At 38.9% G+C, this 27,541-nt stretch overlaps 2 protein-coding genes across 2 annotated transcripts; both read left to right on the top strand.

The window, feature by feature from the left end:
* Positions 1-2,473: 2,473 nt before the first annotated feature.
* LOC103465097 (hyaluronidase-2-like) lies at positions 2,474-9,129 on the top strand. Its single transcript, XM_008409655.3, has 4 exons — positions 2,474-3,727; positions 4,087-5,063; positions 6,845-6,931; positions 7,017-9,129. The coding sequence occupies exons 2-4, from the start codon at positions 4,113-4,115 to the stop codon at positions 7,404-7,406; spliced, it is 1,428 nt and encodes a 475-aa protein (XP_008407877.2). The 5' UTR covers positions 2,474-3,727; positions 4,087-4,112; the 3' UTR covers positions 7,407-9,129.
* Positions 9,130-11,413: 2,284 nt separating this feature from the next.
* On the top strand, positions 11,414-15,118 carry LOC145551690 (hyaluronidase-2-like). Its single transcript, XM_081607131.1, has 4 exons — positions 11,414-11,531; positions 11,793-12,771; positions 14,379-14,465; positions 14,553-15,118. Exons 2-4 carry the CDS (start codon positions 11,818-11,820, stop codon positions 15,012-15,014), a joined length of 1,503 nt encoding a protein of 500 aa, XP_081463257.1. The 5' UTR covers positions 11,414-11,531; positions 11,793-11,817; the 3' UTR covers positions 15,015-15,118.
* Positions 15,119-27,541: the final 12,423 nt, after the last annotated feature.

Below are 27,541 nucleotides of genomic sequence, written 5' to 3'. Positions count from 1 at the left end.
TCCATGTGGTCAGTTTTTCTTTGGCCCAGTAGTAAATCTGGCTAACTTTTCAGAAGTTGTTGTCAATGATTTATAACAACAGAACTCAGCATTTTTGGAAATGGGTTTAAAACAGTCAACAAGCTGGACCTGCAGTGAAAACAACACTTTTGACCTCCAGCTGAAGGGGGAAATTACTGAGGTAAACCACTGTGTGCATAAGCTTCTGCTAACAAGGTCTGGATGAATTTAAGAGGGAACTTCGGGCCTCCTGTGCTCGGTGTGGGAAAGAGACTTCTACAAAGCTGCAGCTGATATTGCTCTCCCTAAAAGATAAGAAGAGCTCTTTGCCAAGATACTCTTCACATAATTAATTCTTTGAACTGATCTTACTTTGCGTGAGCCTTTTGCTTTATTCACTGATATTGGGTGATTGTGACTTTATGACTTGGGGAAGATGTGAGGGTGCAATTATGCTTCCTTGTTTATTTTCTGACAGCTGAAATAACAGAGTTTTCTTTTCGTTAAAAATGGCTTGGGAAACCACCCGCCCTGGCTAGGCTGACCAACGTATGGACGTCTGAGGAATGGGATCTGGTTTTATTTGAAAACGTCCACTCATGGAGAGGTTCTGAGCTCATGTACCTGAACAAGGATAACAATCAGCTATGAGTCTTGTACATGTTTTCTTCAAGTTGGACTCAAATGAAGACGTGGAACAGAATCAAGCCATTCTCAACCTTTTTAATATTGCTCCAATAATAAAAAAAATGAATAAAATGGCCTTGCAGAAGTGTTCATAGCTCCTGAACTTTTCCTCCCTTTGTTGCTTTACAGTCACGAACCTATATGTTTTTTTTAGCGGGATTTTGTGAGCTAGACCAACACAAGTCAGTGCATACTGAAAAATTATATGGTGTTACTTCTTTTCTTTTCACAAATTTAAATTCTAAAAAAGTGTGATATACGTTTGTTTTCATGGCTTTTTCATGGCAAGAGGTTTGTTAGAGAACGTTAGAGAACAAACAGCCTCATCCAGATCAAGGAATATGGCAGATCTACAGGGGTGTGGAAACACACAAGCAGAGTTACGATTCAGTGGTTTGGATAAAAGTGTAGTCTTATTTTATGGCCCAATCAAAGCCAATTGAGAATCTGTAAAAATACTTTGATTTCAGTTTCTCTCCATGCTGTGTAACTAAGCTGGTATGGATATTTGAGACTGTTCCTTGACAAAAAAATAAAAATAAAATACCCAAGGGGTACAAAATACAGATGAACATTAAATATAATTTATACCTGATCAAATTTAATTGAAAATCATATCTCTAAATGATTCAGATAGAGGCTCTCTCACAGGAAGTAAAGTGCAACTTTTATCAATGGTATAACAAAAGCTTAACCTCTCCTAAACAGTCCAAATTAATGCTCTGGGGTTTTTTTTTAACTATAAAATTAAGCCAACATGATCTCAGACAACCCAAACAAAACCCACTGCACTGATATTGATTTAACAAAAACTAAACCAAAATACAAAGGGAGGGCATGAAAAATGCTAAACACCCAATGATTCATTGGTATGACATGGCATGAGATAATCATCTTTATAAATGTCCCTCCAATTTAAGACTAAAGATCACTTTTCTAGAATGTCATCATAAGTAAAGTACGAATCAAGGGTGGACTTACTTTCACCTATGGCTAAAACTGAAATGTAAGTTATGATGTTATATTTTTCGTTTGCATGTGTTTGTAGAGGTCAAAGAGAGGAGGAGTTTCCTGAGTATTTAAACAGCATGGTGAAGGGCTTCGGGGCAGAAGGAGTTGCTTTTTGACAGAGCAGCTTCAACTGTATTTATCTGCTGTAGAAAGTAAACAACTATTCATCTTCACTGAGTTTCTTCAGAGGCTTAAGGAGGAACGCGTTGCTGGTAAGACACATGATCATGACTTCACTTCAAATGATCTAATTAAATCTACAGTCAGGGTTTTGAGGCAGTCATACAAACTAATTTCATTCTCAGTCCTCTGTGAGCAACCAGCAACTTTAGCAATGACTTTTTATGACTTGCGCTCTCCTTGTGAAGGGAGTCAATGACTTCCTACAGGACAACTGTCAAATCAGCAGTCTTCCCTGTCAATAACGTAGCATTTTTCTACTAAAACGTCTTTTTGTAAATGTTTAATATTTTTGATAAACTGTTTTTTAAGTTGTAAACCATCATAACATACATTAACAAATGTTACTAATGGAAATATATAAATCTGTGTGTAATAAATCTAAATAATCAACAATTTCAGCTTTTTAATTAAATATCTGAAGTAAATGAAGTTTTTGAATGTGTGAGATGCACCTGTATCAATACATTTGTCCCGTAAGATTTTGGAATTGCCAAAGATAGCTAAGAAAAAAAAAAAAACTAGACAGTTTTGTAAAAAAAAGAATAAAATAAAAAATACTTGTGTCTTTACTTTTTAATTTCACACAGAAATATGTTTAAAGGTTAAGGGGACAGTATTATGTAAAATCAACTTTTAAACAAATATTATCAAATGAAGACAACCTGATCAAAAACAAAGATGCTGTACAACAATGATGTCTTCAGCTTTTCATTGGAATGTAAGTCAATTAAATTTAATATGGGAAAAGTAAATCTTCTTTAACCTAAAACCTGGTGCCATCAATTATATGTTATAACTGGCAATCAGTCTTTTTTTTTTCCTGTGAATTTTGACCCCTTTCTTTTCTGCAAAAGTGTTTTTATTCAGTCACAAAGACAACCTGTTTAAGGTTATACCACAGTCAAAGACAAAGACATCTGGATGCTTTCTAGTGGAAGTGAAACGTGTCTTTGTGTTCTTTTTGGTCACCTGTGGATTTGGTCTTGGAACTTTCCCATGTTTCCCATTTGTTCCCAGTCTTTCTATATTTTTTGATGTAGCAGCAATTTTGGTTGGCAGATCAACAGTGGTGGGAAGGTTCACCGCTGTTCCATGTTTTCTCCATTTATGGATAATGGCTCAAACTGTGGTTTAGTGGGAAAACTAAGGCCTAGGAAATCCCTTTTAACCCCTTACGACCATGCGACCCACAGTGGAAGACTATAGAGCCATAGGTGCAGACTCTTGTTTCAGGAGAAGGAAAAATAAAATAAAATAAAAATGAATGCCAACCTGTATTGTAGCTTATTCATATGCTTTGTTTAAAAAATAAAAATAAAATAAAATAAAGTCAACAAGCAGAAACCAGTTTTGGTGATGCGCTAAAAAATAAAAACAACAAGCAAAAATCACTTTTTGTTGAAACTGGCCCAGGAATGTACCAGGGAAACCTGTTTCTGAGGCAGCAAATGGAATAAACCAAATATTTTTGATTCGGGGGTAGTGGGGTGCTGTGCTCTCACTAGAATCCAGTTTCATCCGTATATTAATACTTAGAAAAAACTGTATTATCATTACATTAGATTAAAGCTTAAAACATATATTTAATAGATCAATTTTGTACTTAAAAAAAAAAAAACTTTAAATGAAATCGAAACCCCCCACCGAAAGCAGCTACATATGCGGGTCTGTTGTTGCTCAACGTTTACACTCTTCCCCATCCCTCTTGTCCTCATTCCTCTGACTGACTTTTCTGTGTTTTCTTCAAATGGCTTAAACGGACTATGCCTGCTGCTTCTCACATGGCTGGGAGGTGGAAAACTAACTCAACAGAAGGTTTCATGGTTGGACTAGATGTACAGAGCAGGTCAGTGTGAAGTGAGGAGGAAGAAACCCGTTAGCTAAGTTAGCATCGAAGCTGTTAGTTTCAATGAAACTTTGAGCTAATGTGGCTAAGTGAGCTGTTAGCGGTCTGCTAATCTGCCAACAACGTAGAGGAAGTTTTACATTTATAAGGAAGCCGAATGAATGGAGGAAATTTGGTCGACTTTTACCATTTTAGAATTATTCTAGTAAATGTGGTTGGCTTTAGTACAACAACACCCGATTTTATATATTATAGAGTTTATTTAATGTAGTTGAATTTATGTTCAAAATAAAGATTTGTCTATAAAAGTTGTGTTTTATACTAATTTTCCAGCTTTTCTTTGTGTTTTTTGGAAACAGAGGAGTGAAGGTGAACAGGGACCACCATGGAGACTGTATTCCCCTCTTTCCTCTCAGCAGTTGACCGACTGTCCTGGTTTCTCCTTGTTCTGTTTACATCGGGGATAGTCCTGGGTTCAGCAGACACAAAGCAGACAAGATGGCCATTATACTCCAAGAAGCCAGTTCTTCTTGTGTGGAACGCTCCCACTCAGGAGTGTGGGACACGACGAGGTGTTACGTTATCATTAGACCAGTTTGACATAGTGGCAACCCCCAATGAGGGCTTTGTCCGGCAGAATCTCACAATGTTCTATAAGGAACGCCTCGGGCTTTATCCCTATTATGACGCTGAAGGCACAGAAGTGAATGGGGGCCTTCCACAACGTGTCAGTCTCTCTCAGCACTATGAAAGGATGCCTCAGGGTCTTGACAAATATATACCAGATCACCAGGCTAAAGGTCTGTCTGTCATTGACTGGGAGGAATGGCGCCCCTTGTGGATCCGAAACTGGGATGCCAAAGATGTCTATCGAAGGAAATCACGTGAACTGGTGGCTGAAAAGAACCCTAAGTGGACTCCAGAGCAAGTGGGAACTGTTGCAAAACAAGAATTTGAACTTTCGACTCGCAAATTCATGCTTGAGACCCTGAGACAGGCTAAAAATTTGAGACCGAATCAGCTGTGGGGCTTCTACCTGTTTCCAGATTGTTACAACCATGACTACAAAGGGGGGCTGAAAAACTACGCAGGACGTTGTCCTGCTGTTGAGATTGAGCGAAATGATCAACTGAACTGGCTGTGGATTGAATGCACCGCCCTTTTTCCCTCCATATACATGGGTTCTGTACTGAACTCCACTAATCATGGACGCCTGTTTGTCCTGAACAGGCTGAAGGAGGCAATGCGCCTTGCTTCTGTTGGGGATGGATTGACGCGTCCTGTTTTTGTTTATACCCGACCCACTTACAATAGTGAGACGACCCTTTTAACTGAGGTTGGTTGGTTGCAAGAAATAGTGCTGTTATAAATGGTTATTTTGGTAATTGAGTAATCTTTCAATTATTCTTGCGATTAATCAAGTAATCCGATAAAAAATGTGAGACAATTGAATACTGTCATACTCGCAGTAATAATATCAGACATTCACATTATCCCAAATTTTCATACTTTATTGATTTTCTGTAGCCTATCACATTAGCACCTCACTTTTTTAGTTAACCTGGATAACAATTATAGAAAAATTAATTATTTTAAATTTAATAATAAAGGAGCAGGATCATAAAGAAACAAAAAAAATGTTTGTACTTCAGTTTTTAGTTAAATATTGATATTCGGTCAGTTCAATAGATTAACTCACTTTTCCCATCCATTTACAGCTTTTATGTCAATTTCTCTGTGTGGCACACTTGTCACACACAGAGAAACTTATTTTCCAGTTTGTCTGTAAACCTACACTAAGCATCAGCTAAAGCAGCCCGATATGTTCCTGTCTCTGCTCCCCCTGCATAAATACACCCGCCGCGCTCTGCCACTGGGCAGCAGCTCCAGAAGGAGAGTTGAACTTTTTGTAAAAGTATGACCTACCAGATACAGATTTTTGTTGTTTTCTATAATTACCAAAATTCAAAAATACTTTTTTACTTTTCTGTCATAAGTAATTATTTATAATTTGAACTAGAGCTGGGCGATGTATCAAGATATTTTCAATTTACAATAGTTAAAATGGCTATATGGAGTATAAATTGTCAGTCAAATAATAAACTTTCGCCGTCAAATTCACTGCGAGTATGATTTATCCAATACCCTATGATTGCATCACTAGTCCCTCGCCCCTCCCAACCTGAACATTTTCTACCAATCAGGCTGCGCGGAGAAAACACATGGTTGCAGCGAGAGGTTGAGGCGAACCGTGACGTAACAACTGTTACTGATGAGGAATCAGATGAACTAGTTTAGTTCCGAAGAGAAACGGCGCTGGATTAATAATTTGGTAGTGGCTTGGATTTTATATGGAGGATGTCGAGCAAAATTAGGTAATTTGCCAAGACATGTTGTAAAACTATTGCCACAAAAGGTTGCACCACAAATTTATTCCCCCAACCCCAACGGCTATGTCGTTCATAGCCGCGCTGCCGCGGTAGAACTAGTCCGTTAAAGTGAAACCTGGAGACGTAGGTAGGATTCATTTAGTGCTATGCAATGGGAAAAATAACTCAAAACTACTCATTCTTTTTTTTTTCCTTCTCGCTGTCGTGTCCGTTTTACTATACACGCAGACTCATTGTCGTTGCCATAGCAACCGACAACAACGCAACTTTATCAAGATTCAGCACCAAAAACACTCAAACATTACCCCCACATAGAGCAGAACATTCAGTTCGTTACACTTTTATGCTTTTAGACTTGATTTATATTTTTGCTTTTATTAATAAGTGATCACTGTTGTAGATTAGCGCTATTAGCAGCCACCGCTGCTTTTAGCCAAACTAACACAGCGGCGGTTGATTAGCTAATTTAAACACCTGCTTTACTGATAATCTGTCAGTTTGTGTGTAGGTCGCCGTTTTTATTTTTAAGATGAACCAAAACACACCTTATTCCACAGCACAACTATTTAAGTTTGTCAAAGTCAAGCATAACTGGGCTAATTCTCTCTCCCTCAGAGAAGGTGAAGGCTGTAGTTACATATAGAACACACAGCTCTATATGTAAGTAGAGCTCAGATTCTCTATAATACATCTCATACAGCTAAAGTATTATATACATCTTTTGCAGAAAGATTTGGTCAACACCATTGGCGAGAGCGTTGCATTGGGAGCTGCAGGAGTGATCTTCTGGGGGGACACCTCCTACGCAAGTAGTGTAAGCATTACTTTCCCTAGTCCTCTCATGTTGCATAGGCTGCTGTTGTGTATTTTTAAGTTAATGCCCATCCTCTGTGCTGCAGACCAGCTGTTCTGACTTGAATAACTATCTGCTGGGATCGCTGGGCCGGTACCTCCTCAATGTGACCACAGCAGCAGAGCAGTGCAGCCAGAAATTGTGCAAATTTCACGGTCGCTGTCTTCGCCGAGCACCAGACAGTGACGTGTACCTGCACCTCAGCCCCTCCACTCACAGGATCATAAGTCAGAGCGGAAAGCTGAAGGTCACAGGATCCCCAGGTCAAGCAGAGCTGAAGGCCTTCCGTCAGCACTTCAAGTGCCAGTGCTACACCGGGTACTGGGGTGAAGGCTGTGAACAGAGAGCAAGAGGGCAGAATAGAGCCACCTCTGTTTTAGGGATGTGGCCTCTCTGCTTTCTGCTCCCACTCGGACTTCTGTCTCTCCTTCATTGAGGAAACCAAGAAAACAAACTATTCTCTGGCTCTGCCAGCACCGAAAGGGAAAGTTTTGGTATTCTGGCCTGAAAACAAAAAATAACGGCATTGTGAAAGCATCACTTCAGGAGCAGTGGGTGCTCAGTGCTTGGATTCAGAGGTTTATATGGTAACAGGTTTCCATTTCAGCACACATTGAACTAAAACTACAGCGTGTGTTTTCTGGAAAGAATTCTTTTTGTATTTATTTTATAGTAAACATAATGGGTCAATTAAAACCTTAAAAACTGGAAACATGGATTTATATTTCACTGCATACATCGTTGAAACTTTAGATGTATCATAAAATCTTTATTGCAGGGAAGGACTTGATGTAGCCTTGATCTGTCATGTTTAAGAATCAACCTTTAAGTTGTAACGGAGCCTTAAACAACATTTAAAATATTATACCAGTCTTGATATCTTAAATCTGTCTTATCCTTAGAGAAACAGTGTAGCTGGACCTTCCTGTTTCATTACAGATTTGTGCCTTAGCATGGCTAGAAAATACTCTTCTTACGGCTGCATTTTGTGTTAAATTTCATTTTTTTTCAGTGACAAAAACATGACTTTTTTTTTCACTTGATACTGGATATTGTACAGTTATGAATTACACTAATGTCTTAATGTTGCTTACAGTCAATGAATTGGACTAATATCCAAACATTCGGATATTTATTATTTAATGCACTACATAGAAATATTTAATATTAGAATATTACATCATACCAAAACAAAAAGACATTTTAAAAGAGAAATGTTGACCTTATAAAAAGAATTGTTCAATATCCGTTTTCGTTGTTTTCACAAAGTAATTTTAATCAGAAAAAAGCCTAATTGGAATGCAGATTCAAATGTATTTAACTTGAACAATGTTCAATAAAAATATTATTTTGAATTATTACAATGAATTATTGTACACAAGTTATGTCACAAATGTTGGACCATGGCATTCAACTAATGTCACTTCTGATTTTTATAGTTTTTAGTTTCCTCATAAAAACTTTTTGCTTTTAGAATGAAAACATGACAATATTTTTGGACTATTTTTAATTTATTTTCTTTCAAACAGAAATTCAAAGGTCACTTAGTTTTGCAGGTTTTTTTTATTCATTTCAGTTGATTTTTCATCTTTAAACCCAATTTCAAAATGTCTTTCAAAAGTCCCTTTGATTAAAGAAGATTGGCTGACAACAGTTTCAGATTTCAATTAAACAAAACTGTTTTGTTTATGTAGCCATTTTAAAAAAAACTGCACTTTAAATGCTTATTTTCTTGGTACATTTGGCTTCATGATGTATTTCCACTTGTTGCTATAAAGGTTGTGTCTTAGTGTATTTTGGTCTGTTAGACTTGTGTCAATAGAAAGCTGTACTAGGTGATTTCTCCATGGTTTTTCCTTGTTTGAATTGTTTTCCACTGTGAATTTTGTCCTAAAACAAATGGGTAAATGATTGTTGTACATTTCTTAAGCATTTCTGTTTAATCATTTTAGAGGCATGAGTACGATTTTGAACACTGTTTTATTAGCAGCTTTGTCTCAGTATTTATAAAACTTACTAGAAATATAAAATCTATTTTGCGAAGATTTACTGCTGTTTTTTTTAATTGCATCTGGCAAAATTAAGAAACTATCTTAACCATTTCATGTTCATATTTTACGCTGGAGAGTTTCATTATTAAAATTATGATTTCATGATAAGCTGTCCCTTGTTTCCTCAATACAGTATCTCTAGAACTTTAGAAATATTTAAATGTGGCAGATGGATTCCTTAAAAACTTAATTTATCAGTCAGGGTTTCTTAGTTTTTCTTTTGCTAAGATAAATTTGTACATGCTGTTATAAGTAAGTTACATTACATGGAATATAGATGCACAGTTATCAGACCCAAAGAGCTTCATTAAAAAATCTTTCCAGTATCATATTATGTGTTCAGAAAACCAGGTGGAAAGCTAGGCTCAAAGCCTAGGAGCAGCGTTCAATCTTTGGATGAGAAGAGAAATAATGTGGATTATCTTAAAGGAGGAGATTGTCAGAAATGTAAAAAGAGTGTCAGGAAGGTTGAGTCTGAAGTTAGAAGTTGAAGGTGTGATGTTTAATGTTGGTTTGGCTATGCACCACACGCAGGATGTGAGTTAGAAGAGAAGAAGAAATTCTGGAGTGAGTTAGATGGAGTGATGCAGAATATCCAGAGTAGTGATAAGGGCAGATGTCTGTGAACCTGTTGGAGCAGGGAACAGAGGTGATGAGGAAGTGACAGGCAGACGTGGCATCCAGAACAGAAACACAGAAGGACAGATGGTGGTAAACTTTGCAAAGAGGATAGGAATGGCTGTAGCGAATACTTTCTTCCAAAAGAGAAAGGAACTCAGTGAGTGGAGATAGGAGCACACAGGCAAAATACATCTTGTGTAGACAATTTATTCTGAAAGAATTCAATGACTGCAAGGTTGTGGTAGATCTTTAGTAATGTGTAGAATGATTCTGAGGTGAGAAGGAAAAAGGTAGAACAGAGGACAAAGAGGAGGCAGTGAAGAGGAAGTGGTCCAAACTGAGGACTGAAGAGAGTCACCAGGAGTGCAGGGAGATACGGAGCAATGTGAAGACAAAGTTAGCTGGGACCAAACAAAAGTGCATACAGTCAGAAAGATAAATATGGGAAGGATGTCCAACAGGTTAGGGGGATTGGGGATCAAGATGGAACTGTACTGACGGGTACAAAAAGTGTGATAGAAAGATGGAAGGAGTGCTTCGAAAAGTTGCTGAATGAAGAAAATGAGAGAGAACATCATTTTGTGGCATCTAAAACAAGAGTATCTATCTGCATGAAGGCAAATGTCTGCCACAAGTGAAGCTTATTGGAGCTCGAATTGGAGCAAGCCGGGTAAACAACCTTCTCAACCCATTGAAGGGTCAACTCAAAATGTGGACAGATTCTCTGATTGCTCTGCAGTAGATATGCAGCCCAGCTCAGAAGTAGAAGCCATTTACTGCAAACAGAGTGACTGAGATACAAGAACTCACCATCCCTGAACTTTGGTTTCACTGGAGCAGAAAAAACAACCCAGCAGACTTACCTTCCAGAGGTCAGAGTGTCAAGAACTTCATCCACCATCATCTATGGTGGAATGGACCAACCTATCTGACTTCGTCTGTTAAAGAAAAGGTTGTAACGTCACAAACAAAATAACATGTATAGGCGCACACAGGAGCAGCGGGACCCCACCACCCCGTGTACAGAGTAATAAACTTGTGGGGTCTAAATGACCCGGTGACCCCATCTCTTAAGACTGCGGGAGGATAAAAGAGTCAGACCAGGAGCAGAAAAATGTAATCTGCAAATGTTAACTGGAATCTCCCTTTTGCAGTGCTGCAAAGGAAGGAAATGCTATTGTTTTGTTTTACCATCTAAAAATGAAACATGAGAAAGGTTTTGATGTTTGCAAATATAAAATTAGTAAGTGATGTTTTTCATTTCTATTATAAATTTTATACCAAAAAATATTGATATACATATCGTTACCGTCACACTTCACAATAGATATTGATATGAATTAATATCTCAATGAACATAAAAATATAGTGCAGCATATATAAAAATATATATATAAAAAAAAAAATATATATATATATATATATATATATACTTGACCTGAGCTCCACTATCTATCTATCTATCTATCTATCTATCTATCTATCTATCTATCTATCTATCTATCTATCTATCTATCTATCTATCTATCTATCTATCTATCTATCTATCTATCTATCTATCTATCTATCTATCTATCTATCTATCTATCTATCTATCTATCTATCTATCTATCTATCTATCTATCTATCTATCTATCTATCTATCTTCCAAATACAGACTTTGGAAGTTAGTGTTCTAATTACATTTACAATTTAATAATTAATGATTTATACTAGAAGAAAGTTTGTTTATTTTTGAAACAGGAAATGGAACTGAGACGTTTTGATTTGAGCATTCATTTGTTAAAGTTTGTGCCAGTTGGTTTGGTTTTTTGTTTTTGTTTTGCTCTGCTGTTTCTTGGGTCGATTCCCTGCAGTGTCTGATTCAACTTTGCTTTACATCTTAAATGGTAAGAAACCAAGGCCATCATCTCCATGATCATTTTGTCATATTGTGTTTGCAGAAACATGACTGAGTGAACGCTCTTTGTGAAAGAAGCAAACTTTCGTTGACAAAGGTTACGTTCACACTGCAGCCTGAAGTGACCCAATTCAGATTTTCTTTTTTTTGTTTTATAAAACATTAGACAGTCGAACAATACAGAGAACACAGATATTTCTGTCAAATGTTTTATTTCAATGTCACATCTTTTTGTGTCTTTTGGAAACAGAGGAGTGAAGGTAGCAGGAACCACCATGGAGACTGTATTCCCCTCTTTCCTCTCAGCTGTTGACCGACTGTCCTGGTTTCTCCTTGCTCTGTTTACATCATGGATAGTCTTGGGTTCAGCAGACACAAAGCAGACAAGCTGGCCATTATACTCCAAGAAGCCAGTTCTCTTCGTCTGGAACGCTCCCACTCAGAAGTGTGAGACACGACACGGTGTTACGTTATCATTAGACCAGTTTGACATAGTGTCAACACCCACTAAGGACGTTGTCGGTCAGAATCTCACATTGTTCTATAAGAACCGCCTCGGGATTTTTCCCTATTATGACACTGAAGAAACAGCAGTGAATGGGGGCCTTCCACAAAGTGTCAGTCTCTCTCAGCACCTTGAAAAAATGTCTGAGGATCTGGACAAATACATACCAAACCACAAGGCTAAAGGTGTGTGTGTCATTGACTGGGAGGAATGGCGTCCCTTGTGGATCCGAAACTGGTCTGGCAAAGATGTCTATAGAAGGAAATCTCGTGATCTGGTGGCTGAAAAGAACCCTACGTGGTCTACAGGGCAAGTGGCAAATGCTGCAAAAGAAGAATTTCAACTTTCAGCTCGTGAATTTATGCTTGAGACCTTGAGGCAGGGTAAAAAATTGAGACCGAATCAGCTTTGGGGCTACTACCTGTTTCCTGATTGTTACAACCATGACTACAAAGGAGAAAAGTTGAAAACCTACAATGGACATTGTCCTGACATTGAGATTGAGCGAAATGATCAACTGAACTGGCTGTGGAATGAAAGCACCGCCCTTTTTCCCTCAATATACCTGGATCCTGACCTGCGCTCCACTGATCAGGCACGCCTGTTTGCCCTGAACAGGGTGAAGGAGGCGTTGCGCGTCGCATCTGTTGGGGATGGATTGGCACGTTCTGTTTTTGTTTATTCCCGACCCACTTTCAGAGATGGGATGATCCTATTAACTGAGGTTGGTTGATTGGAGGAAATAGTGCTGTTTTAAACTGTTATCTTTTTAATCAAGTAATCTTTCAATTATTCTTACGATTAATCAAGTAATCCGATGAAAAATTTGAAAAAAATTATTGGTAAATACTGTCAGATTAGCAGTAATAAAATCGGACATTCACATCCTCCCAAATTTTCATGTTTGTGCAGCTTTAACAATGACTTTTCTGTAGCCTTGAATATTGAAAATTAGCCTGTAATATTAGCACCTCACTTTTTAAGTTAACCTGTATAATATATAACAATTATACAAACATTTATTTTCAATGTAATGATACATAGCAGAATCATAAGGAAACATAAACATGTTCTGTCCTCCAGTTTTTTGTCTGTATTTTGATATTCTGTCAGTTTTATAGATTAACTCTCACTTTTTCCAGCCATTTATAGCTTTTATGTCAATTTTTCTGTGTGGCACCTTTGGCACACACAGAGAAAGTCACGCCACCCATCTGTTGTGACCTGGATGGTAGGAAATTTATTTTCCAGTTGTCCATAAACCTAATCTAAGCATCAGCTAAAGCAGCCGATATGTTCCCTCTACTTGTTTCTGCTCCACCCATATAAATACACCCGTCGCACTCTGCAGCAGCCACCAGGCAGCAGCTCTAGAAGGACAGTTACACTTTTTGTAAAACTATGACCTACCAGATACAGATTTTTGTTGTTTCCTATAATTACCAAAGTTCAAAAATACTTTATTTGTACTTTTCAAGCATGAGTAATTATTTATAATTTGAACCACTGAAATATTTTTATTTAAAAAAGACAAAATGTTTGGAGTTGATGTTTAAAGTTGCCCGTAACATTTTATGTTTGCAGTTAGCTCATTAAGGCTGGATTTTACTATAAAAAAGCTACATTTGGTGTGCATTTCTAGAGAATGTGATTCCTTACCTAATCTGAGATTTCCAAAAGTTTGCCTTTTTGTGTAAATCCAGCAGGCTACATGACAAACTGAGGCTGAAAGTTTAAAAATATAAAAATTGGTATCTACAGAGCTCAGCTCTGAGTCAATTTACTTCCTTGCTAATTCAACAAAACACCCCTTGGGGATATAAATTGATGTTATGAGGGAGAATGTGAAAAAATAAGAAATGGTAAAGAAGTAACTCTCACCTGGTGAAATCCAGCTGTCTGTCATTTAAAAAAAACAAACTTAAAGTTTCGCTCAGATCCCATTGAAGAGTTAAATAGTTCTTAAATTACATTTAGTTTCCACCTGCTGAATCAAGTTTACTTGCCAGGTGTGTGCACGTCAAAGAATGTAGCTTCTGTTCCAATCCGCTCCTATTGTCCAGACATTTTACATGTGATTATGTTAATTTGGTAGTAACTCAAGGTAACCCTTCACCAGATTAGATTTTTCCAACGCATTCATCTAAAACATGATAATTACTCATGTTGTTTTTCATGTTTTTGGACATAAAATAAGGTATTATTTTTATATTGCATTAAACATCATATATTTAACTGTGGGCTGTAATTACATATAGAACCCACAGCTCTATATGTAACTAGAGCTCAGATTCTCTATACAGCTAAAGTATTCATATACATCCTTGGCAGAAAGATTTGGTCAACACCATTGGCGAGAGCGTTGCATTGGGAGCTGCAGGAGTGATCTTCTGGGGGGGCTCCTCCTATGCATCTAAGGTAAGAGCATTACTTTGCCTAGTCCTCTCATGTTGCGTAGGCTGCTGTTATGTATTTTTAAGTAAATATCTATCCTCTGTGCTGCAGAGCGGCTGTACAACCTTGGATGACTATTTTCGGGGAGACATGGGACGATACCTCCTCAATGTGACCACAGCAGCAAAGGAGTGCAGCCAGAAATTGTGCAATTTTCACGGTCGCTGTCTTCGCCGAGAACCGGACAGGGCCGTGTTTCTGCACCTCAACCCCTCCACTCACAGGATCATAAGTCAGAACGGAAAGCTGAAGGTCACGGGATCCCCAGGTGAAGCAGAGTTGAAGGCCTTCCGTCAGCACTTCAAGTGCCAGTGCTACACCGGGACCAAAGGAGAAGACTGTGAGCTGGGAGGAAAAAGAGGAAGAGAAGAAATAGAAGAAACAGAAGAAAGAGAAGAAAGAGAAGAAGAAGTAGAAAAAGGAGAAAGAGGGCAGAGTAGTGCCACCTCTGTTTTAGGGATGTGGCCTATCTGCTTTGTTCTCCAACTCGGACTTCTCTCTCTGTTTCATTGAGCAAACCAAGAAACCAAACTGTTCTCTGGCTCTGCCAGCACCGAAAGGAAAAGTTTTGGTTTTCTGGCCTGAAAACAAAAATAAACTGCATTGTGAAATCATCACTTCAGGAGCAGTGGGTGCTCAGTGCTTGGATTCAGACATTTATAACAGGTTTCCATTTCAGCACATACTAAACTAAAACTACAGCGTTTGTTTTCTGGAAAGAATTCTCTTAGTACACATTTTATAGTAAACATAATGGGTCAATTTAAACCTTAAAAACTGGAAACATGCATATCCTCCTGATAACTGAAGAAAAACATTTGCCTTCCAATTTCTGTATTTATTTAGGCCAAAATGAAAATCTTACCATTTTATTATTTTTTAAATACTTTTTTTGATTTAAATTTAACAACATTTCCATTGTAGTGGACATCAGGACGATTTCATTCTAAAATATGACCAAATTCAAAAAAATTTAAAAATATACAGATTAGTGATTAATGAATCACATTAACCCAAGAAAGGAGGTCAAATTTCAAAAATACATTTTCATAACTAGAAGTTATCCATTTCTGGTTTCAGTCTATTGCTTGTTATTTGAAATGAAAACCAAACTGCAAACTGCAGAGGTGTCCGCAAACCCTATTGCCCAAGAAATGAAGACTTTTTTTATTTTTACTTATTTAATTGTTTATTATTTTATTTATTTTGAAAATGACATAAGTATATAATGACACACATAAACAAGGACTTTCTTCAGAATATCAGCACACATGGCCCCTCTTGGCTTTCTCAGAGTCTTCTGGACTAAAAAAAATGAAAAGTGCAGTTAAAGGGAAATGATGAGGCAAAAGTTCTGTAAACTTCTCAAACTGGTCTTCCCGCAACTGGAATTATTATGATGAACCAAATAATACCAAAGCCACCAGAAGATGGACCACTGTGAACAGAAGGGAGCATCTTAGCTGATTGTCACAAAGTGGTTTGATGATAAACCTGTGGTGATGGCCTCCACCATTTACAGGAAAGATCTAAATGATATTTGCAATCGATGGCCAAAAAGAGAAAAAAATTGTTTCCAGGTAAGACAACCAGAAGTGATGGAGGGTGGCGTAGATCTTTATGACCAAGAACCAAGAAATGGACATTCCCATCACAAATGTCTAGCCCTAGAAAATCATACAAATTAATCCTGGCCCACCTAGCTTGGTGTTTTTCCTGCTATCTCTGGCTCTGATGATGCCGTTTGTTCTTTATCTACTTTCTGTAAGTCAAGTGCCAACAGATGCAATCTGCAATCTCCCCCATGAATTATTTCAAAAGGTGTTAAACCATCTGCCGTTGGGGTGATTCTCATATAGAGCTTCACCAAGTATAAACATTCTGGCCAGTGTCTGCCATGCATTTTCTTAATCTGCTTTTCACAGTACCATTTGTTCTTTCCACCAGCCCTGCACTCTGGGTGATAGGCACAGTGGTTTTTCAATGTCATTCCCAAGTGAATAGCCATGTTTTGTATTACTTGGTTTACAAAATGTGATCCATTGGCACTATAAACAGTCTGTGGGATACCGTGTGTTGGGATAATAGTTTTGCAAATAGCCTTAGCTACCGTCAAAGCATCTACATGCTTTGCTGGAACTATTTCAACCCATTTAGAAAAAGCATGAATCATCACCAGACAGTATTTGTATGGTCCACTTTGTTAAAGTTCAATAAAATCCATATGCATGGTTTGAAATGGATAAGATGGTTTTGGGAACCTGCCTCGTTTTGGCCTTATGTTTCCCTGAGGATTGTGTTTCACAAACTGAAATTTTTGCAGTACAAAAATTTTTTAGGTAAGAATTTAAACCATATGTTGTGAAATGTTGCTGTATTATGGTTTCCATCCCCTCTGTTGATACATGGCAGCACCCATGTGTCACAATTGCTGCTGCTTTAAATAAAGATTTAGGAAGAACTATTTGTCATTAACTTCAAAAATGTTCTCAGCGTTAATTTTCGCACCCTTAGTTATCCACATTCTTTTTTCGGCCTGTGGTGCGTTTACCTGTATGCCTTTTAGAACTCTTTTGCATGCACCGGTGTCGCATAGAAATTCAACTTCAACTTTCAAACGAGGCCGGTTCCCAAACCCATCTTATCCATTTCAAACCATGCATATGGATTTTATTGAAGTTTCACATAGTATCTTAATTATAATCAGATAGTATCAGTATCTCATTTGAAACACTGTCTCATTATAATGAGATAGTTTGAGTTGGCCCTATAGTTTGAGATATGCTCAACTTGATAGAAAGAAATGGATATTGATAATATCATTGAGCAATACTTCAGAAGGGGTTTTACAATTCTTGAAATCTTGTAAGTTTTGGAAGAAACCCATAATGTTAAATTAAGTCTCTGGACACTGGAGAGAAGACTGCAAAATAAGCGCCTGTGGCGCAGACAAAACAAGGCAGATGTTGCAGAAGTGGCCTCTTTCAATGAGGAACAACTACAAGGATCTGGGAGACAACACGGCTACAGGTGGATGCACCAGAAATGTTGGCTGGCTGGCATAGTCACAGACAGGGAAACAGTATGTCTTTTGATGCGCTTATTGGATCCCAACAGGGTTGACTTGCATGCACAAAATTGCTTGAGACGACGCTTATATGTCAGTCGGGGACCAAACTATGTCTGGTACATCGATGGGTACGACAAATTAAAGCCTTATGGGATATGTATTAATTAATGGATGCAGAGATGGCTTTTCGAGGATAATGATCTGGCTAGAAGCATATAAGACCAATAGTGACCCTCACATTATTGCTGACTATTTCATTTACGCTGTGATAGAGTATAATGGATTTCCACAGAAAATCCGAATGGATCACGGCACAGAGAACACTCATGTGGCGGCGATGCAAAGATTTCTGCACAACACCGAGGATGAAAATGGTTTTGACTCTGTCATTCTCGGTCCGAGTACAGGAAATCAAAGGATAGAGCATTAGTGGTGCACTTTATGAAGTGAATGTGCCCTGTTTTGAATGGACCATTTTGACCAGCTTAAAGCCGATGGCTATTTTGTTGACAGCTTTCTGGGCAAATCACTGATCCAGTTTTGTTTTCTACAAACAGTACAGGTACTATAAATGTACTTCTTGCTTTCAGCACACAATTTTGAAATAAGTTACAAATAATACAAAAGCATGACTTTTTTTCTAACTATTTTCTTATTTCTTTCCGTTTTTTTAATCAAACAGGTGGAGCTGGATGAAGTTGTCCATGCATGGAATGACCATCATATACGATCTACAAATAATCCTCGGACTCCTCATGGTCATCCCACATTAATGCATGGTGTTCCCAACTTGTTTGGGGTTCCAAATTTTTTACAGTCTGCTGATCTGACAAAGCTGGAAATATGTATAGAAGAATGTCGTTTCAAGTACTTTCCCTGTGATGTTGATGTATTTCACTTATGCACTGAACTCATGACTGAGCACAGACTGGTAATGACAGATGATGTGTATGAAATTACTAATCTTTATGTAACTCTTCGTCAAATGATCAGTGATGAGCTGGGGGAATAGTTTCTCTATATCACCCAGGTCCACAAAACATCTAACAAGTCAGATATTATGTCAATATGTCCTGTGTAAACACTGTGTGATTGTAAAACTAAATGCATGAATGAGTTACAATTTGCTTCAATTTTTTTCTAAAAAGACTAATACATTTTAGTTAACTTCAGTGTTGATGTCAAGGTCAATCTATTAATTTCTATGTGTTTAATTTTATTTATTACAAAATAGTAGCCTCTTGTTCAAAACAACACTAAATAGTGCCAACATGTCCAGGTTCTCTATTTTCTTACACTTACTTGTTCAGGGAAACTGTTGATATATGGACATGAATGTTAAATGTAGAAGCAATGTTTTAATCATGTTATTACTAACAAATAACCGTTTGTGAGTTTTCATACCAATATGCTATTGTTTGCTGTTGGTATTAATTTGATAAAAGTACAAATGTTGTCATTACTCTTGACATATATATTTCAGTGTTTTTCAGTATTATTGCCAATCAATTTATTTACAGTGCAACAACAAATCATAAACAGACTTTGTTCAGAATGTATTTATTTTGTATTCTGCCAACAAAGAACAATCCATTATTTTGACATTCCCAAAAATAAATCACAAGTGCTTAAAAAACACTTGCCTTGGTGTATAAGTGCACTCATTTGATAAGCTTAAGATAAAGGAATATACCAAGTTGTGCCCAGTAAAAAGAAGAAGACATTTTTTTATAACCTTCCTCAAAAGAAATCGAATGTTCAAAAAAGAAAAAAAAAATGAGAAAATGATTTTATGAATATGAATGCAATGTAACAAGTACAACAGTCAACACAGTTGTGTCTCATAAAAAGATGCAATAACAGTAAACAGTTCCTATTTTTCTTTGTTCTGGCTGTGAACTTCTAAACATTTCCTACAGTCATTTTTACTTTACCTCTTCTGATTTATTATGTCAGCTAACAATTAATATGTTAATTATGGCAAAACAAAAGTCAGCTACATTTTATTGTCTGGCATCATGGCTTTCCAGAGATATAATTTTTGACTGCTCCCCTGAAAGTTAGCAGATCTGAAAATGCAAAACTTGTGCATGTGTGGTAGAATATCTCATCTCTACTTCTTACAATAAAACGTTTCTTTGGCAACAATAATTAAGTAATTGACATTAAATGCTGCACATTTTTGACTAAAAAAATGACCAGGTACAGAGCAAAAAAAGAAAAACAAGTTAAGTTGCCATATTTATTTTCTATGTTTGTGATAATGTGGACAATGTCAATTCTGTACTGATTACATTTCAAATAACTTTAAAACTTCAACTTTGAATATGTAAAAGTACAAATGTCATTCATAAATGACAACACCCCGTGGCTTACAAATACTTAACATTTTGTACTTAATCCTGACAGTAAGTATTGACTCCGTTTTTTGTATCAAAAATCACTAGATTCAAAATTATTGTTATTTTTTAGAATTGTGCTAAGAAGCCTTGTTGAGTTTTGACAACCTACCCTTAAACAAACCAACAACAGTGCTGCACAAATCACCATTTGCCTATCACAAACAGTTAATCCTTTTTATTACATCTGGAGAAAGTTTGGGAAGGGTAACATCACCCAGATAAAATTTTATCTCTAAAACCTTAAACTCTGTCAAGGAAATTTGGGGAAAAATCCTCATCTTGGCCGGTTCCTCAAAATCTTAAAGAGCTCAGATCATTCCTTGGTTTTGCAGGGTATTACCTCCGGTTTGTGGAAGGGTTCTCATCAGTGGTCAAACCTCTTAATGAGTTAACAGCTGGATATCCACCCTGTCAGAAAAAATCAAAACAGATGAAGTTGCAACATTACCTTGACCCCAAAGAACCTTTTGCTGCGCGCTGGACGACTGCTTGCCAGCAGGCCTCTGAAGAGGTTATCCAGAAGCTGAGTACGACACCAGTTCTTGCATTTGCAGACCCAGGTAAACCTTACATCTTACACACTGATGCTAGCTCTACTGGCCTTGGTGCAGTTTTGTATCAAGAACACGATGGGCGAAACAAGGTGATTGCATATGTCAGCAGAGGTCTGTCCCGCAGTGAAAGTCGCTATCCTGCCCATAAACTTGAGTTTCTGGCTCTCAAATGGGCAGTTACAGAAAAATTGTATGACTACCTGTATGGATCCGATGTGGTTACAGATAGCAACCCACTGACATATCTGCTAACTTCTGCTAAATTGGATGCTACAAGCTACAGGTGGCTTTCAGCTCTTTCAACTTTTACTTTTAAGATCATTTATCGGGCTGGCAGGTTAAATGCAGATGCTGATGGTCTTTCTCAGCGACCTCATGCTGAACAGGTGGTTGATCCTTTATCTCTGAAGGAGAAAGAGAGAATATTGAAGTTCACTGAACAACATCTGGAACATCCATCCTGTATTTCCATAGACCAGCACTCAGTCCAAGCAATATGTGATAGACAACTGGTGTACAGCTCACCCAACCTGGACCAGGTTGCCGCTCTTGTGCAAACTCTCTCCATTAACACGGACAGTTTACCCGACAGTTTTGTTAATGATTTGCAGTTCTCTTCACCCGTTGTGCCATCTTTTTCTGAAGGTGAAATTGCTGACAAACAAAGAGCCGATCCAGTCATTCAGCACATCATCGCTCAGTTGGAACGAGGGGAAAACCCACCGCCATCTCTGAGGGAGCAGCTCCCCGATCTGCCATTACTCCTGCAAGAGCTTACACGTCTGGAGCTCCATAATAATGTTCTCGTCAGGAGAAGGAACATTGGAGGTGAGCTTACTTACCAACTTGTACTTCCTGTTAGGTTCTGGGTGGAGGTCAGGTTTGTTTTTCTCCTCTAGATGGAGTCCTGGAGATGGCTGCATGGGGGACAGACCTTTTATGTCACCGACACACCGGTCGGCAATTACACCCTTACCGGCAGCTTAAGAGAGGCGGTTACCAACACTTCGACACCAGTTTGTTGACTATTATGGTAATCTCGTGGCCCTCTAGCCCTCGTTGAAGCTGTGTCTTCCTAGTTGTGCTCATCTAAGAATCCGACCCTTTTGGATCTCTGTTTTTTTGCAGAAACTCCCCGAGCGTCCGGATCTGGACATCCACTCCTCTTTGTCCCTCGTGACGCTGGCGGACGATACCCGTCAGATGCCCGAGTCCCCTCTCCAAGGCTGACCGCTGAATCCTTCCTTCTCTCTCTCTCTCTCAAGTTGACTACTGCCCGCTCTGAAGTTCGCCAAGCCCTGGCCGACCTGTCCGTTCCCCAAAGATTTAACGAACTGGACCCGAGAATCTCTGTCTCCCTCCCAGGCATCACTAGACCACTACCACTGTAAATTCTCCCTTTTGTTATCTGGAGTAACGCTGATTTCCCACCAACCTTATACTCACCATCTTCCCTGTTCTTGTTCTTAGTGTGCTGTTGCTGCCCACCGCTCGAACCAGTCCTTTTTTCCACATCACAATAAACCTGTTAAACTTTTCTGTTTCTCCTGCCTGTGTTCTTGCATGTGGGTTAACCATATCACACCCGACATGACACTTCCAGAGGAATGGCGGGCTGAGGTCCTCAACCAGCTTCATGACCAGATGGGCCATTTAGGTACAGAGAGGACTCTGGACCTTGTCAGATAACGGTTCTTCTGGCCACGAATGGCAGTTGATGTCTGTAACAAACTTAAGAACTGTGAGAGATGCATTCGAAGAAAAGCACAACCTGAGAAAGCTGCACCTCTTGTTAACATTAAAACCTCAAGGCCACTCAAACTTGTTTGTATGGACTTTCTCTCAATAGAACCAGACCGAAGGAACACTAAAAATGTTCTAGTGATAACTAATCATTTCACAAAATATGCTGTTGCAGTGCCAACCCCAAATCAAAGAGCTAAAGCTGTATGAAAAGTGCCATGGGAGAACTTCCTTGTTCATTATGGAATGCCAGAGCTTCTCCATAGCGACCAAGGGACTGATTTTTAATCTCACACTATCAAAGAGCTCTGTCAAATTACAGGAATCCAAAATATTAGGCCCACACTTTACCATCCCCATGGCAATCCTGTGGAACGATTCAACCGAACACTCTTAAACATGTTGGGTACGCTGCCAGAAGAAGATAAAACTCAATGGAAAGATTTTGTGAAGCCGTTGGTACACACAACTGTACCCGAAATGATGTCACTGGATACTCTCCATATGAACTGATGTTTGGTCGACAACCCCGACTTCCTGTTGACTTAGCTTTTGGACTGCCTGTGTCTGAAAAAACATCCACATCTCATTCACAGTATGTTGAAAAGCTCAAGTCACACCTCAAAGAAAGTTACAAGATTGCAACTGAAAACTCGGAGAAAGTTATGTGGAAGAACAAACTCAGATTCGCAGACCGGTGGGAGTCAGATGTGTATATTATTCAGAAGAAAGCCGGCACTCTTCCAGTATACACAGTTAAACCAGAAGGCAAAGATCGTCCCATCAGAACCCTCCACCGTGACCTGCTGTTGCCTTGTGGCTACCCGTCTCCAGCTTCCAAACCAGAACAAATAAAGCCAACAACAGTGATTGCACCCGTGACTCCAGAAAATATAGATCTTCCAGATCCTGAAAATGAGGAAGTATTCTTACCCGATTTATCTGCTCTTATCTCACCAGAATTACAACTGAGTGTGGCAACACTAGGGTAGGAGTCTGGTACTCTGCTCCTCACAGCAGGGCAACCAGAAGTTGTCAACAACGCCACCTTGGGAATTGCACCCAAGGAAATACACTGCCAGTAGGCTCGAGGTTCGTGACCAGAGAGAACAAGACTTTTCCAAAAAAAGGGATTACATTTATTGTTTCATGTTAAAAAATAGACAATAACAACATAAGGAACACAATAGGAAGGGATTGTACAGTACTGAGGCCTACCAGCAGGGGGAGGGCGGTCCAAATGGGAACTGGTTCCTAAAATAAATGTATAAATCCAAAATAAATCACCCCAAACACTTGTGAACAGGCATTCAATCATGAAGAAACCCCAACACCGGCCACTCGCACAACACACAGTTCCAGTCTCCCAGGAGGCCCCTCCCACTACCGTCAGCTCTCAGCCTGGAGACAAGAGGGTGGGGTTAAACAAGCAAATACAAAAAAAACACAATTACTACAATTTAAACTTGGCCAAAGACTAAAATGAGGTTACCTCCAACATAACCAATTAAAATAATCAATGTTTTAATATAATAGTCTAAAACAATCCATGGCTGCAACCTGCAGCCATGAATTGGCTGCAGGTAGATTGGAGGCTACACAAAACAATAGAATGTTCCAAAGTAACAAATTCAAACCAAAGAAAACCCAAAACTAAATAAACAAAATGGATTAAACAAAGCAGTTGCAAAAATGAAACAAAGACAACCAATGAAACAAGATAAACTAAACAAAAAAATGAAAGAAAACACTGAAACAAAACACTGAAACAAAACAGCAGGGTCTCCAGTGAGCTGCAGCAGTGTCAGAGCTGGAATTAAATCAAAAGGTTAGTAGGTGATTTACAGACAATGGAAGGCAGAGGAAACCATTGTCACCTAACAGAGCTGGATGACTTCACCCCAAACCAGAGGATCCTTTCCAGCCCACAGCGGGAGGATCAGCTTTCCAATATGTGCTATATATAAATAATTGTTATTTTTGGTGTTATGGAGCTGTATGGGTGCAATAAAACAATACATACCCGTTTTATGTACAAACTGCACTGGGGAGGGTGAATTACAGCCACACCCCAGTACCAAGCAGGAGCTTCCAGTGGTTTTCTAGATGTAACCAATTCAAGTCAAATACTGAATTTGTAGGTCTTATGCTGAAGGAGAAACATTACTTACTGATGTTAGAGCTTTAAAACCTGCACGCTACCCAAGTGACCTTCCCAATGACGTGTGACCAAATGCCAGCATAAGCAACCAGGTGAGAGAGTCTGCCTTTATACTCTCCACCCCTCATGAGGTGATTAGGGGCCAGGTGTTTTGAATATTGGGGCAGGCTTCTTCCTGCTACATGAGGTTGACTTACTTGTTCCTCTATCTACTGTCGCTCCTATGCCTGTGGATCCGCCTGGCCAGCGCTCACAGGGTTCCAGGGATGGAACGGTTGCTGAGGAACAGGAAGTGGAGTCTGGACCTGAACCTACTGCTGAACTGGACATGGAGCAAACAGCTGAAGATGAAGCAGATTCTGCTGACTCGGAGCCCCTTGAGGAAAACTCCTTCTCTCAATCAGGATCTGTCTCTCCTCACCCAGAATCTGCATCCTCTCCAGAACAAACCAGCATGTTAAGTGAATCCACTGCTTCAAAACTCTCCAGTCCAGATCCGAAACCACCTGTCCAATGCTCGACTCGAACACGTCAGCCACCATCTCGTCTGCAGTATTCGAAACTTGGGCATCCACTTCTGCAAAGCATCCAGTACCTGTTTCAAGGACTCAGCACAGCCTTTTCATCTGCTCTAGAACTGGATGAGACCTCCATGACCTCTGCATCATGTGACAGTGTGGTGTGTCACCAGCCGCTTGCATGTGCGAGGACGCATATAAGTTTAGGGGGGGATCTTGTAACCCGCAATTAGTCAATTAGTAAAGACTTTTATTTTTGCGGGCCCACTTCCTGTCTTGCCCCAAATTCTTCAACTTATTTAAAGCCCCGCCTCCAGCGCAGTTTGAACTTCATCACCTGTTCCACTGTGATTGTGGCTGGCTGTTTGGCGTCTTGCTGACAAGTCATCCTGACAATTCACCCACAATCTCTGAATCCACTAATTTGATCTTTTGAACTGTTGGCGTTTGTTACCTGGGCCGTCACCAAGACTGTTACAGCTGATCCCCGTTTGGTACACCGCACTCTCTTCACAAAGGCCGGGTTTTTTTTAAATGATGGATCAGATCCTCTTCTGAACCCAAGGATGGCGAGCTAGGAAAAAGGAAAAGAACTCTATGATCTTTGAATGTATTTATTTTGAATTAACTTGTCTCTCACTGTGTATTTGCAATTGTTTGTTGTTGTTTGTTTCCCTTTGAAATTACCAATATATACACCAAAACTAAAACCATTGCTTCGTGTCTTCATTCACACCTCAGGCTCCTTAAAGAACCATCTTCTGATGCTGGTTTTGTAGCCGCAGTTAGCTGGCTAGCCAGTGGCGCAAAAAGTGGGTAGGCAGGGTATGCAACGCATAGGGGCGCCGCACCAGAGGGGGCGCCAAAACCCCGTCTGGAGGGGGCGGTGAGCCAATGATATTTTCCCATACACTTCAGTGCTCCTTACGCTCCTTCACCTCGCGCACATAACGAGGTAAATGTTGTGAGTTTTACCCTTCACGTATCGTCGCCTTGGGGGGGAGTGAGTGAGCTTCGCTCCTTCATCCTGACATTCCAGTCTGCAGCACTGAGATAAACAAATTTAGAGAAATCCATTGTTCTCTGGTGAGACATGACTCAGACGAAGTTAATATAAACGTACATTCTACATTTTAAAGGTCAATATTGGACAGGATAAAAGGGACTACATCTTTTAACATGTTTCATGTTTATACGTGTTTGAATAAGGAAATGATTTATGACTTCTTAAAATGTTGGATCATAAATGCTAAAAAATAATAAGATGAAAAGAAAAAAAAGTTGTATGGAAAATGTTTGTGTAAAAATACAAACAAACAAAAAACACAGAAGGACGAAGAAACCCTAATTGACTCTTACTTGCTTCTTTCCTTTTCCTCTGTCTGAGCGTCACTGAGGTGCGTCTGACCTCTGACCTCAACTCAGACCTGTCTTGCCGATCAGATGACATCCCTCCTTCATCACCAGCCAATGATAGTTGATAAAGAAGTGAAAAAGGACAGGACAATTTCTACCACCTGGACACTGAAGGCACTAAAGTGTCTGCTGATCCTAATTCCTGGACATCTGGGAACTGCCATGCAGCAGACTACTGTATGGAGTCCTGCTGGACATTTGGACTGGAACTATATCTCCGTGTTTGGCTGCAACTGAACTTTTACAACCCCCGCTGGTTTACTCTTTGGCAGCGTAGAGAAGGAAAATTATGTGTTTTAAAGAAAAAGAAAGCAAATTGAACTGTTGCTGCTTGTTTTATTGGTGGACAAAGGGACGGTCTGGACAACTTATAAAAAAAATCCAACACCAGAGCCAGTTGGACTGACAGGGAGCTGGAGGAGAGACGGAGGGAGAACCAGCTGCAGCGATGCCAGCAGCAGGAGGGGGAAACGAGAAGCAAGACAGAAAGGAGAAATGCGAGATAAGTTATACACACACCGCTGTGATAGAGAATGTGTTCACTAATCCTGTTCGCATATAGGAATTATCTATTTGTGTATTTTATATTGGGATGAATGAACATTATTATGAGACGAGAGAAATTTTATTACAAAATTGGGTAACGGATGAAATTATTGACCATTTAATTGAAAATATAAAAAACTTACATTATTAACTTGTCTGAAATACAAGGTTAAGAAAGTCTGAGACTTTAAGCACCCTGGGAGATGTAAATGGCAACTAAAAACTGATGATTGTGAGTAAAAGACCCATTTTCTAGATTCCAATCTAAAACATTTTAATCTAGATTTGATTGATAGTCAATAAATTCAAAAAGAAAAATCTTGAATTAGAGGATTTGAGATTTGGTTTAAATTAAAGATGGTTCATTTTTATTTTAGAGAAATAAAATAGAAAAGTTGAAAGCTGCTGAATTTAACAAAAAAAAAAAACAAAAAAAAAAAACGAAAGGTAAACCTGTAATTAAAAGACTTGTTTGCTAAAGGATCTTCTAACAGCAATGAACCTGTGAGTTCACCTGAATTAACTATTAATCCTCCCAAAGACTTTATTTGAAGCTTAAGTGATTGTGACACATGGGCAATGCCATGTGTAAAAAGTGGGGAAAATGGTGAGGTAATACTATATAACTAC

Source organism: Poecilia reticulata, chromosome 5, assembly GCF_904066995.2.
Source record: "Poecilia reticulata chromosome 5, P_reticulata-male-v2, whole genome shotgun sequence".
Lineage (NCBI taxonomy): Eukaryota > Metazoa > Chordata > Actinopteri > Cyprinodontiformes > Poeciliidae > Poecilia > Poecilia reticulata.
This window is presented reverse-complemented; position numbering and strand designations above follow the sequence as displayed.

Coding starts and splice junctions, on each gene's coding strand:
- LOC103465097 (XM_008409655.3), top strand. CDS start 4,113: ATGGAGACTGTATTCCCCTCTTTCCTCTCAGCAGTTGACCGACTGTCC. Junction 5,064..6,844: donor AGACGACCCTTTTAACTGAG/GTTGGTTGGTTG, acceptor CATCTTTTGCAG/AAAGATTTGGTCAACACCAT. Junction 6,932..7,016: donor ACACCTCCTACGCAAGTAGT/GTAAGCATTACT, acceptor TCTGTGCTGCAG/ACCAGCTGTTCTGACTTGAA.
- LOC145551690 (XM_081607131.1), top strand. CDS start 11,818: ATGGAGACTGTATTCCCCTCTTTCCTCTCAGCTGTTGACCGACTGTCC. Junction 12,772..14,378: donor GGATGATCCTATTAACTGAG/GTTGGTTGATTG, acceptor CATCCTTGGCAG/AAAGATTTGGTCAACACCAT. Junction 14,466..14,552: donor GCTCCTCCTATGCATCTAAG/GTAAGAGCATTA, acceptor TCTGTGCTGCAG/AGCGGCTGTACAACCTTGGA.